We start from the raw sequence: 14,042 nt of genomic DNA on the forward strand, positions 1-14,042 counted from the left end.
TATGTTTTAAGCAGACAGCACTGTATTTGCAATAAAAAAAGGAAACAGAGGTTCAAAGCTCTGTTGACTCAATTTATAAACTTAAGCATGGTACTGGTACATATTTAATACTCACACTTTACTGTGACAACAAAGCATGAGCACTTCTTATATTATGTCGTGAGTCTGTACCATAAATATGGTTGATAGAAAATTGAATATAATACAAAGGCAATGTTTAAGTGAATACACGCATAACAAAATAAAACCAAGTTGGTCCACTCTGTTGATTTGTTATCGTGCAGAAACAGTCTCTACTACATTTCTGTTCAAGTTTCAATTTTTGTTCGTAAATCGACATGCGAGTGTTTACATTTCATGTGTGAAATTCAAATGACAAACGTCTTTTTTTCAGAACAGCAAATTTGTGTATGTAAATAAAATCTCTATTCAAACAAATTTACAAATGAATATTTGAACTAACCTTTTTATTTCTATCAAAATTAAATATGTAAGTCCTTGGGACTTTGAAATAGCCTTCTCCTTTTTAAAAATTAACTTTGACGAAATATTATGCTTTTCAGAGTTGAGTGTAAGGTCTCAGCGCTTCATCTGTTTTCATTCATGAAAAAGTTCACGTTTTCCTCATTAGAAACCTGAGTAGTAGATCTGTTAAAATAAATGATCTGGCTTTTCTGAGGAAACCTATGAAGTTTTTCGTCATCGGTGGATTTCCTGCTCACTGACTGTTTTTGGCATTTGATCGCACTGACGAGAGTCTTCCTAAAGTTGTTGCTTAGGAACGCGTAGAGGAAAGGATTGATCATGCTATTAGCATACGCCAACACTGTTAAGAAGAGAAAAAGTGGTATATTTGGTCGGCTTTCATCATGCACATTCCTAATCTGAAAGCACCAATACGGAAGCCAGCAAAGGATGTACACCATTATTATGCAAAGTACCACTCGGGTCACATGTCTGTGGGAATTCCAATTTTCTCTGTTGTTACGGACTACTTCTACTTGTCGTAATTTTAATACTACGAGAATAGAGAACACACAGATGATAGGGACTGGGATGGCGAATCCGAGAATGAAGCAATACCAGATAAATGCTACACCCGGATGAAATGGCTGATCCGTTGGCCATTTTATAGTACACGTGTAGCCTTTTCTGTTTGACGTAAGATTGGTATATATAATGACTGGCAGCACAAAAATAAACGACAGCAACCAAATGACGCAGCAGGTGATTAAAGCGGCACGTGGTGTTCTGTACTTCATAGAGCGAATAGGGTGACAAATGGCGATATATCTGTCTGCACTCATCACGGACAGACTAAAAATCCCACCGAAGATATTCATAGAGAAGAAAAGTAGATGTATTTTACAAAGGGCAAGTCCAAATATCCAATGCATAACAAGTGTTGTTGTAATTGTCATTGGGATTGTTATCAAAAACAAAATGTCAAAAAAAGCCAAATTTAAAATAAACATGTTAGTTACAATTTTCATCTTGGCAAACCTTGTAATAACGTAGATGACCAAACTATTTCCGACAATTCCGGCAAAACAGATGATGGCATAACAGACAGCCATTAAGTGAGGAATATGGATGGTGCCAACCTTGGCTACGCCATTGGTGTTTGAAATTGGTGATGTTCCACTGCTGTAGAAGAATGGCTGGAGAGTCGTGGCGCTCAAATCAACGACACTGTCGATGCTCTCATTACGGTGAAGACTTTGGTTCCTGTCCAAATTTACTGATGGACGGATGGTTATTGTGATATTCATTTTTTGAGGCACTGCTTCGGTGTCTGAAATAATGGTAAAGAAGTGAAAAATATTGACAACAAAATATTAAAGCAATATTTTGATAATGAAGATGATGATGATGATGATGATGATGATGATGATGATGATGATGATGATGATGATAGTAATGATGATGGTGTTGATGATGATGATGATGATGATGATGATGATGATGATGATGATGATGATGATGATGATAATGATGATGATGATAGTAATAATGATGGTGATAAAGATGACGATGACGATGATGATGATTAAGATGACGATGACGATGATCATGATGTTGATGTTGATGGTGGTGGTGGTGGTGGTGGTGGAGTTGGTGGTGATGGCGAAGGCAGTATTGGTTGTGTTGATGATTGATGAATTAGATATAGAGTAGCATAAGATGTATTGATCGTGATAACATGAAGACAAATACACTAATGTAAACATTTCTTCTATTCATTAGTTCCAGTACTCCACGCCAATAAACCATCTCAAGTGTCAATTAAATCACTCATTATTTCTGTAATGTTTCCATGTAAAACCACTATCGTAGAATTCATTTCCATTGCCTATTCTACTGTATCGATTTTATCTTATGAAAAACCAGTATAGGTTGGCTTTAAGCTTTTAAAACGAATTGTATGAAGAATAAGCACAGAATTTGAACACAATACATCTTTTACAATAATAAATCATAATAAATTATGGATAAAATGGGCATGGCTTGCTTATTACATTAAGATATATGTTTTGCTCCTCATATAAAGAAAGAATAATAAAAATATTATAACTAATTCGGCGCAAAATCAATAACAATTTTTACCGTAGGCAGGTGTATCTACTATTTTGATGACATGGAAAAAATCTAAAGGTGAAAAAACTAAAATAAGCGGTCTCATCGAACGAGGCAATATATTTAATAACTAAACCACTGGCTTAAGCTCAGAGGATTCTATAACAAGACAACGAATGTTAAAAGGCACGATACTTCAAAATTCAGTTCCATAAAGTCATAAAGGACTTTAAAGTAAAAGTGGCCTTCTATAACAACGATGTGAATGACACCGGAGTTTATACCGATTTTGTTATCTTCAAAATGATTCTAGTTTCTTGCATATACTTTTCTTCAGATGCAATAGACCATACTACCTAATAAGAGCTGGTTGAGAGATGATAATTTGCAATGCATGACTCAGCGTGTAGATCCGGGACAAAGTTGAGAGACATCAGTTTGAACTAAGATTTGAATTTAATTGAATTGTTCCAAACCTTTGAGTGAGTCTCTATTTTAGAACTACAAAGCGACAATAAATCTTACAATTCGTAGTCCTGATCTCTGCTTCTTCCTGATTTAAAAATAGAATCCATGTATTAGTCTCATAATATGTCTTACATTAAAAATGCCCCAGTAATTGAGGTAGAGCATCTCCGATACACCAAGACTAAAGCTGTATAAAAACATTTTAAAGATTTAGTTCCAAGTATCATTCAAACAATAAAATTAGGAACCTTGCGTGGTTTCGTAAGGTGTCGTAATTGATGCATTCCATAAAGATATAAAGATAATTCAATCAACAAAACATCAAATCTCAACAGGAATAATTGATTTTGTGCTGGTGAGCAAATGCAATTGTTTTGTTTGTTTCTAAGGTTTACAGTCAGTTTGCGAATGTAGTAAATAGAACCATTAACCCGTTAACTGCCTTATTCTGAAAAAAAACCTCGCGAGGTCCCAGGTTTGAGAGTTTCTGCCAAGATGATTGTCGATATTTGAAGGACGAACTTTTTGGCCAAATGTTTAATGCGTGTCTTCTAAGAGTATGACAGTTAACTGATAAAATTAAATGAAAATTTGAATTTGACTTTTCATTAATACATTGTGTTGTTTATCAAAGAAGATACCTCCGTTTTGAAATCCAGCTCTTTGACATGAAGTGTATAGCACAAGAACTTAATTAATCTTTATTGATATAGATAACACATAAAACATATCAATATTATAATCCATTGTTTTCATTTTGGCTGAAAAATTGTACTTCCAAAACCGATTAAAATGATGATCAACTATCCAAAACTTCTTGAGGAGTCTGCAGTATTATCAGATTTGGGTCATTTTAATTGACTGATAATTGTAACAAAAGTTTTCTGATCAATATGAAAAATCAACTTTTAAATCAATGTAGGGCAGATTAATTCCGTGAGTTTTATGTAACATGAGAGAAAATATTACCCCTATTTTGAAACAGCTACAGTGAGTGTCTGTCGAGAGAAGTGTTGAGTTCAGGATGAATCAGCTATTGTGTTGCTGAACTTAAATACGGAATTCCCATGCATGTCATAGTGCATTGTGACCCGTTTTGTGAAAATTGCAAGGCAAATGTCAAAATGAAAAGGTTGCCGTATTATTTTTGGTGTCTCTTGCTTGCCAAATACGTGTATGAAATCACAATTACAGTTTCATGTGCCAGGATTTTATGATCAGTTCCTGTCATTGAAAGTGGAGCATACTCTGCCTGTAAAATACTAGACAATGAGACTCTTGCTTTTTGGTATTCCGAACGTGTTGGAAACAAAGTTCGAATTTTAAAACGCAAAAGTGTAAGCAATCTTTTATTCTACCCCTCAATCGATTCATATTTCATCATCTTTGAATAAAAGGCATGTTCTAATTAAAAAGTTTAAATGATATCTACTCTTTTTTTAAATGTAAATCTAATTTTAGTGAAATTTAACGCTTGATAAATGACCTCACAAATTATTGTTGTAAACTTGATATCATTAAACGTTACTATTTATGAATAACGGCTGCCTTTACATTCTGACATGAACTTTATAAAAAATATACTATTGGAAGATTTTTTTTGTACCACAGACGTTGGTTATTAATCTGACAGCAGCTGACACCTCGGCAAAGATCAATTGACTTGTGTATCTATATGAGAAATACAACATGCCACTGGTTTGGATTCCTATGGGAAATTGTCCGACTTTATGAGAGAATGGTTAACCCCAAACCAAAGGCTAGTTTTAGTCTTCAATGAAATTGGCACCTGTCTATGTGTCTATTTATTTTACGCCTTTGTTTTCTATGCTGGTTTTTGGTTTAGCAGTATGACACTTGTGTAAAATGAGTACATGGCCGGTAAAGGTATTGTATCTGTCAGTATAATTAACTCTGTTTACGTTCATTTCGCATGTCCAACTTTGTACATTCGCGAGTTTCAAATAATTGATATGCAAAATGCAATAACATCCAATGACATTATTCATAAAAATCAAATAGTATGTTGGTATATTCTTTATCAATGACATTCTTAATATCTATTAAATGAATTAGAATATTTTGTCTCAAACTTAAGATTATTACAAATTGTCACAGTTCTTTTGAATTATGTTATTTTTTTCCTTATAGAGGAATTACATCTTTTAACAAATAGCTCAAACATTTTTCCACCAGTGTTTGTAACATGCGAATGATTTTAAAAAATCATTATAATCCATATTGTAAGAACCATGCATGAGTCTATATATATATATATATATATATATATATATATATATATATATATATATATATATATATATATATATATATGAATAAGGTCACCTCTTATTCTATATTTTAGTGAAGGTAAATTTAGATACTTTAATCTTCCTAAATAGGATAGATGTTGAATGCCAGGCAAAAGTCTCGTAGCAAGTCGTTCACAATGTAACAGACTGTCGCTTAAATAGGGGACTCCAAATACTATTGCCATACTCTAGACAAGGTCTTATGACACACGTATAAATGTATAAAGTTGGACAAACGATTTTCCCCACAAGCTTGTTTGCTCCTTTTATACAATCACATATCATCAGAACACAATTTATTATCAAAAATGATCCCCAGGTCCCTTTCTCAGCATGTAGTTGTTTTGTTGATGCAGATGTGATCAGTCTGCTTTTTTGTGCTTTTTTATCAGAAGAAATCTAAATGACTTTGTGGTTTTGTTTGCGTCTTTCACTTCCACACCGTATCACAAATTCATTCAGACCACATAAGTTCCTTTCTCCAAGTCTTTCTCTCCCCCCCCCCCCCCTCTTAATATCTCTGTACCTATTGCGATTTTATACCATATTTGCATTGGAGTCTCCAATGAGGATTGTCACGTCTTTTGTTTTCACCTTGTCTGGTACAAACTGCAATTGGAGGAAGAACTAATCATTCTTTACTACAACATCAGTATTGTTTGGGGCGTAAGACTCAAAGAACTCTTTGCAATGGGTCCCTTGCCAACAGCAAGACTAAAAATGTAGGACGAGACATAACACCTGCTAGGCGGTGTTACATCTTTATACGACAAATACAATGCTGTTTAACGGCCAGGTACACATTTTACACCTGGGTACGGTGAGAGAATGCGCCGATCAGAGCGGGACTCAAACTCAGGACCTTCCGATCTGAAGGTGAGTGTCACACCACAAGACCACAGCCGCACAAGGAATGAATTCATGATTTTCTCAGTCGTCTGTGTCAAATTATACCCATTGTGACATTTTGAAAGAGGATATTTCTTTTTCATAAAAGGATCATTTCAATGTTTAAATAAAATCTTGAATTTATTTTTTAACAGGTTTGACCTTAGTTAAATTGGTTACATATGGTTTTCAAATGGTAATTATACCAAGTCCCGTGCGCATGGAATATCGCAAATTCTACCAAAGTTACAAACTGTGGCGCCGTGATTTTTTGCATACGGGTTACGTTACGATTTTTGAAATTGATAGTTATAGACCAAAGAGTTCTCTCACAATGCCGAATTCAGTTTATCTGTTCGTCGTTTTAAATAAAATATGAATCAAACTTTTAAATGTTTACAGTAATGGTGTGTTTCCCGTGAAGAAAATAATCATAGCAAAGTGAAATTCAGTGGCGTAGCTCAGCAAAGAACATTGGGTTGTTTCGAATGATGTAATTATAGATACAGAACTTTATATAGATAATACTTCACAGCGTTGAAAACAGGATAACAGCGCTTTATACTTCATCTTTCCCAAGTCGACAATGCACATAAAATATTTTGTAAGACTCAAGCAGACCATTAGTTGAGTATACATTTTTTTGTATAGAGGGTTTTTCCCCTCTCCTGACGTTTCCTTTCCTGTTTAGTCTTCTTTGTAGCCTCTTTTTCTGCCTTCCTATTCGGAGCCACAGCGACAAACTGTTTAACAACTATTTACACATCTAGGTCTAGGAAATGAAAAGAAAAACAACATAAAACGTTTTAAGGTGTTTGGTGGTTTTTTTTTTTTAAGACCCATTTAAAGTCTTTGGTCGGTAAGGGAAGGAACATGCGAAAAAGCCCTTCCCTCACCGACCAACCTGTTTTCAGGGCACAATGGAGATTTAACACCGATTCGACACGAGTAATGCCTAAATATAGACCCCAGGAGGCGGTTTTAAGCCACTCAATGTATTTCTATTGTTAGAAGAGTTACATTTGGCTTATTTGTCAATCAGGATGGACGACGTGCAACCCGTAAGACAAGATACATTTTCATTTTACCTGAACAAAAATTGTCAATTTGAGTGAGTTTTCGCGACAACTTGCTATTTTGACAGTAGTGGCGGAAGCAATCTTCGTAGATGATATAATCGGGTTATTACAACTAAAGTCATTCAATTAAAGACGTAACAAAACAAAAACTCTGGTGTGTTGTCTATTTGGTTGGTCGGGGAAATAGTCGGTAAGGGAAGGAACGACTCTAGTACTTCACAGCGTTGAAAACAGGATAACAGCGCTATATACTTCATCTTTCCCAAGTGGACAATGCACATAAGATATATTGTACGACACAAGCAGACCATTAGGTGAGTATACATTTTTCATACGAAGGCAATGCTAATATCCTCCGAATTTTTGCACCTGTCTCAGGACAAGGAAAGTTATGTGAAATGCCTTTGACAAAGACATGACGCCCAACCAACTGTTGAACTAGAGAATCCATAAAGTTTGCCCATGACACGCAACGAAATCCCCATTAGTCACCCATCGATTACGGTGAATATTTGCCATTCTTGAATTATCTTCTCTGTGGGGCGCTTTAACAATGTGAAATATCACTGAATCTAAACGTCCTTCTATATTCCTGACTGTGACAATTTTGTCCGTTAAATCCATATTATCAGTGTGTCTGAAATAGAAATCACAGCAGCAAGCTACGTCCCTGGATTTGAACTATTAATTGTGCAATGTGACAATTGTTTATGTCAAGCGCATATAAAGTGTGCAATAAGCTGTGTCATCTTGAACCCAGGGTTGCAATGTTAGTGGAATGGGTGATTAAACACAGTGAGACCAGGGAAACATGATTTGCAAATTGTATATAAGGTAGGGGGCCAGAATTTTGACACTGGCTCTAAAGTCGACACTCTCAGAGAGCCTGCTTTCAAATCTATTTTTCACCTAAATTTATGTTTTCGGACACAACAACATTGATGCCATCTTAACCGCCGATACTTTTTCTTTCTGTTTCACCTACTTCCGATTAAAAAACTGATGGAAAATTTTGTCGGTTCACGAAATCCGTGTCAACACCCGCTTACTTGTAAAATTTTACGGGGTGGCCCAAATTTCGACACCCCGCAGGAAAAGTCGGTGTTTTGATATTTAGGAACTTCTGATTTCTTAAAAAATGAGTATCCTTTTATTCCAGATACCTTATCCGTTCGATCTATGTCATATGTCTTGCATTTCAGTCCCGAATCTATTCAAAAACTGACTAAAACACACTTTCTACACACTGTTTAACATAAGGGCTCATCTAATGCGTCTCTTCAGTATTTTAAATCGTGTTATGATACAAATATTTAAAAAAGAGCGATCGACGTGCCGATAACAACAACGGAGCTGAAACATCGATGTAGACTACATCGTGGTAAATATTTAAATGTCATTAAATATATACATTTATATATATATATATATATATATATATATTTATTTATTTATGTGTGTGTGTGTGTGCGTGTTCGTGTGTGTATGTGTGTGTACGTGTGTGTGCGTGTGCGTGTAGTCCGTACTTTTTGAAAATAAGTTTCTAAATAATTGATGAATATCTTTTCGATCATTTATTATTATTAACTTTATAATATGTGAAAGTTTGTACAACAGAAAAGCACATGATATGACTCGGACTCAAATATGATAAAATCTACTGTTCTGTGTAAACATGAACCAAAAAAGAGTCCGCCTTTTGAAACTATGCCGATGAAATGAAAAACAAGCAATCGCCCTAGTCTCGTTATTGTTTACGAAACATTTCAATTCCAATATGAAAATTGGACAAGGAAATGAAAACATCCGAATATGCTGGATTAAAGTCTCTGGATATTTTCATGGCATGTTGACTGTTCTTGATTCAACACTTGCTTTCTTTATTGATGCCATTGATGCTAGGCGTTTAGGTAAAATACTCATAACACCCGCGAGCCAGATATAGCGTACCAGCACACAAATCTATATGCAACCTTGAACATTTAGAGTCTGGTTGGTATACATTATTGAGGACTTATCGTTATCATTATTATTATTATATTATTATTATTATTATTATTATTATTTATTATTATATATTATTATTATTATTATTATTATTATTATTATTATTATTATTATTATATTATTATTAATTATTATTATTATATATTATTATTATTATTATTATTATTATTATTATCCAAGGGATTTATCCTGCTTTTATTATACCGCTTTGAGCTATGAATCAATATTAATCCTTGGAAATGTTCTATCCAAATCTTTAAATACATGTTTTTCCAGAGCACAGCATAAACTGGTAAAATCCAGTTACCCTACCGATTAGATATAGAGCCGATGCCAATGGAAGTCTTGATCATAATTATAAGCAGAATTTTATGCATTTTTGGGCATTTTTTCAATTCAAAGAACGACTATTTCTACAATAAAAATGTTTCCTTAAGATCCTCAATGCAATAATCTTGCATTGTATATCACAATGATTAATGTAAATATTTTTTTTTCTCCAACAAAGAATTGTGATCCACAGAATTACTCCGGTATTAAGTTAGCTAGATAAAAAAAAAAGATTTGAATTTATATGCAAAATGACAGATTGATGACATTTACGTTTTAAATAATACTTAAAACAAAACACAGCTCTAACAATGTAGACATCTATTTTAACTCGAAATTTAATGTCAAAGATTTAGATCAGTGCGACATATCTACTACTATTTTGCGAAAATTGCATTAAATAAGCTGGTGAAACAAAATAGACCTGGTAAGTCCCCAAAAAATGATTTTAAAAAATAACTAAATAAAAAAAATTCATAAAATGTTTCACAAAATCAGTCAATTTTTGGGGGACGTGTCTGTACGTTCCTCTCTAGTAGTAATTAAATAAGTTTTTCACAATGCCCCGAGCATAGTAATAACAATCTTGAATAATCGAATCATGTTGCAACATATTCATCTATCTACTGTTATCACCAATATCGTCGTCGGTTTTATCAACATAATTACGAGAGTAAATTTGTACAAATACTTATATAGCACATTTTCATGAATTTACCATGCTCAGTGTATTTTTATATAGTCACCTGGTATGTCATAATATAGAACCAAATTTCCATTGCATAACGTACATGTTGTCTTTTACACCAAACCGTTTCTTCCTATATCTATGTCCTCATTCACGCCTGAGTTGTTTGGTATATGATGTGTTAAGTGTTTTACCCAAGGACTCAATTGCCTTGGCCAGACTTTTGCCTTAATTGATATCCTTACGGTCACTGACCACGTTCACTTTTGCTATAAGAATAAAATATACTAGCATGAGTTTCATCATCATCATCATCATCATCATCATCATCATCATCATCATCATCATCATCATCATCATCATCATTATCATCATCAATCATCATCACCCAACCATTGTAGGTGCCATAAGAAGAAATATACCCACTACCTCATCCTCTTACATCAACACCAACACCACCACCACCACCACGACCACAACCACAAACACACAACCATGACCAACACAACCACCACACAAGCACCACCACAGCTATCACTATAACCAACACCGCAACACCAATCAAAGCCACCAATATCATCACCACGACAGCCACAACCACATCATCACCATACAATCATAATAACCTTTAAATAAAAAGCCCACCAAAAAAATGGCTTCTACATAAGGCAGTATTCACAAATGTCCTCAAAGCGTTTTACACGTAATCTCGGAGCAACGGCAACACTTAATATCAAACCAGTGAGGCACTATTAATCATTTTTCGTCATAGACAACGTTGATATCGGAAAGATCTTCATTTTGCACCTGAGACAATGTGAGCATAGAACCTTTGACAAGGACTCATTTTGCGCCGCCCAGAGCAGGAATCGAATCAAAGATCCACTGATCCGAATTAAATATAGTGTCATACCTCAAGACCACAACGCCGCAAGACCAACACCACAAATACAATAATCATAATCACCAACATCACCACCACCACCATAACAAATAACAACTGCCACCAGCAGCACCGTTTCAGCCACCATCAACGGTACCGCTACCAATCCAATCATCATTATCTCCTCCATCATCATCCACAACCATCACACCACTTTAAATGCAAAAACCTTAGTCAAATGTCAGATATGGCCCTCTGTGTTTTTTTTTTTCGGGGGGGGGGGGGGGGGGGGGGGGGTTTCTAGTGTGTGTGCGTGTGTGTGTGTGGGTGTGTGTGTGTGTGTGTGTGTGTGTTTTGTCGGGAGGGATAAAAAAAAAGTTGAGTCGAAAACGAAAATGATCGGTAATGCAAATTTTAAGGGTTGTTTGACGGGCAAGAAAGGGGGGGGGGGAGGGGGGGGGGTGGTACACCTTAAGAAATTACATCCACACTGTGTTCTCTGAAGAAAAAAAACACCTATTCTCCAAGAGGACAGTCGAAGAGGACATAAAAGAAGATGGAATGACATGGAATGATCTGAGCTGACTCGCCAAGGATAGAGATGCCTGTTCCACCAAGCAATCAAGAGGTTAAGGTAGAGTAAGAATTCACCATTTTGACCAGAAAACTCGTCATTCAAACAGCAATCGATTTTAATTTTAAATCGGCGCATAGTTGAGTCCTTGGAAAAGACTCTTTAGACACATTCTTTCGCCGTACTCAGTTATAAAATGAGTACCTGGCCATGAACAATGTTGTCTTTTTCGAAAAAAAAATGGAATATGGCCTAACAGGCGTCATGTCTCGTCCTACATAAATAAGTATTTGCTGTTGGCTGGGGACCTCTTGTAAAGCTCTTTTAGCACGTTAAATGGATACTGCTCTATATAAATTATCGGGTTTTTTGTTGTTGTTTATTTTTGTCGATCGATATTTGAAGGACGAGTTTTCTGCCCAAAATTTTAAATACGTGTTAATTTTTTCAGAGTAAGGTTACGCTCCTACTTATAATTTAGAACTCAAATCCAATTTTCAATGCTTGCTATCCCACGACATCATGCCGTTTTGAGACGATTTATCACATAGCAGGATAATCGTTTGAAATTAGGTGCACATAATAGCAGGTCTGGTAACGGAACGCAATTATCGGCCCGTTTGTACATTGTTGTAATGGACAATATATTACGTAGGTTTGAGAGTATTTTCGTCACGGCAATGAGACTATAACAATTTGGGTTATCAGAACTAACTGCAAATAAGTACACATCGGTTTGAAAACAAAGAAGAACTAAATTTTACCATTATAAGAAAATGAGACAAGCTCTTGTTCGTTTGTTTGTTTTGTTGTTTTTTTTTGGTTTTATTTTTGCTATATCGATAGGGACTTTTAATTACAACACTGACAATGAACGAAGTAACAGAAACAATAACGTAGATTGATGTAATACAACACACATAAGAGAAATCCACCAAAATTATTTACATTTCAAAACTCAAAGATCAAATAATATATGAATGAAAACACTGATGAATGAAAATACTTTTTATAAGTTGGCTAATCAGATGGATAAAGCATGTTTCGAATGGCAGGCACATTGATTATGATGGATGGGTGGTAGTGTAAAATCAGGACTAAAACAATTGTGGTGGTGGTGATGGTGGTAGTGGCTGGTGATGGAGAAGATGATGCCGAAACAAAATCTACGAATGACGACTTGACGATGGGGATGGTTATGGTGATGGGTGTAATGGTTATATTGTTGTTGTTGTTGTTGTTGTTGTTGTTGTTGTTGTTGTTGTTGTTTGTGATGATGATGATGATGATGATGATGATGATGATGATGATGATGATGATGATGATGATGATGATGATGATGATGATGATGGTAATAATAGTGAGGAGGCTGTGGTGGTTGTCATGATGATTGAGAGAACAATAATATTATAAATATGATAGAGATGCTAATGATGATGACGATTTTGGTGATGATGATGATGATGATGATGATGATGATGATGATGATGATGATGATGATGATGATGATGATGATATAGGAGGTTTTATATGATAATGAAGAAGATATTTTCTTTGATAACAATAGTGTGAAAAATTAACGATATAAACAATGACGATTATAATGAATGATGACGATGATGTGTATATCATGATGACGATGTTATGTGGCATACTCTATATCATGTTTATAAAATACACTCAAATGCGTACTATTCTTGAAATATATAAAAAAAACATATCATTTTTTACCATAATACATTCATTTTGTTTTGGACATTGAATTTCTGTGGATGAAAAGAACCAATATTCCGCTTTGTCAACAAGTTTTCAATTTTAATTAATCACATGATATAAAGTCGATAATCCTAAATGTTCATTACAGTAATGGTCAGGTAAAACATGGGAGAAACTATGAGCTAGAAGAATTTCAGTCTCATCATTAAATACTGACACTCACTTGAATTGTTTTTTTTAAAGTAGTCCTTCTGAGCAATTAGCCCATTGAACCTGAGTTTATCTTAGTTTTTATAGTGTGAAATGGACAATAGAAAATGCTTCTTCCTCTTTGGATTTGACGCTTGTCGATCCTATCGCAAAGTGCTTTCCGTCAGATATAACAGACCCAGCCACCCAATCAATACTGGGTAAACGGGGGGTCAGGAAATAATTGATCTCAACTTCATCCGGGATCGATCTTGGTCCCTTTGTGAGTGCTCCACCAACCTGAGCTGTGGGACCCCGAACTTGAATGGAA

At 35.0% G+C, this 14,042-nt stretch overlaps 1 protein-coding gene across 2 annotated transcripts; it reads right to left on the reverse strand.

Annotated features, from left to right (window-relative positions):
• Window positions 1-138: 138 nt before the first annotated feature.
• On the reverse strand, window positions 139-4,066 carry LOC144972893 (somatostatin receptor type 2-like). Of its 2 annotated transcripts, none has more exons than XM_078914679.1 (2): window positions 4,015-4,066; window positions 139-1,795 (listed from the first exon to the last, which is right to left on the reverse strand). In XM_078914679.1, the coding sequence occupies exon 2, from the start codon at window positions 1,770-1,772 to the stop codon at window positions 588-590; it is 1,185 nt and encodes a 394-aa protein (XP_078770805.1). In that variant the 5' UTR covers window positions 1,773-1,795; window positions 4,015-4,066; the 3' UTR covers window positions 139-587. The 2 variants fall into 2 exon arrangements, with proteins under 2 accessions (XP_078770805.1, XP_078770806.1); XM_078914680.1 differs by lacking the exon at window positions 4,015-4,066 and adding an exon at window positions 3,687-3,765.
• Window positions 4,067-14,042: the final 9,976 nt, after the last annotated feature.

This window comes from Berghia stephanieae, chromosome 5 (assembly GCF_034508935.2).
Source record: "Berghia stephanieae isolate SIO BIC M18660-M18661 chromosome 5, UCSD_Bste_1.3, whole genome shotgun sequence".
NCBI classification, from domain to species: domain Eukaryota; kingdom Metazoa; phylum Mollusca; class Gastropoda; order Nudibranchia; family Aeolidiidae; genus Berghia; species Berghia stephanieae.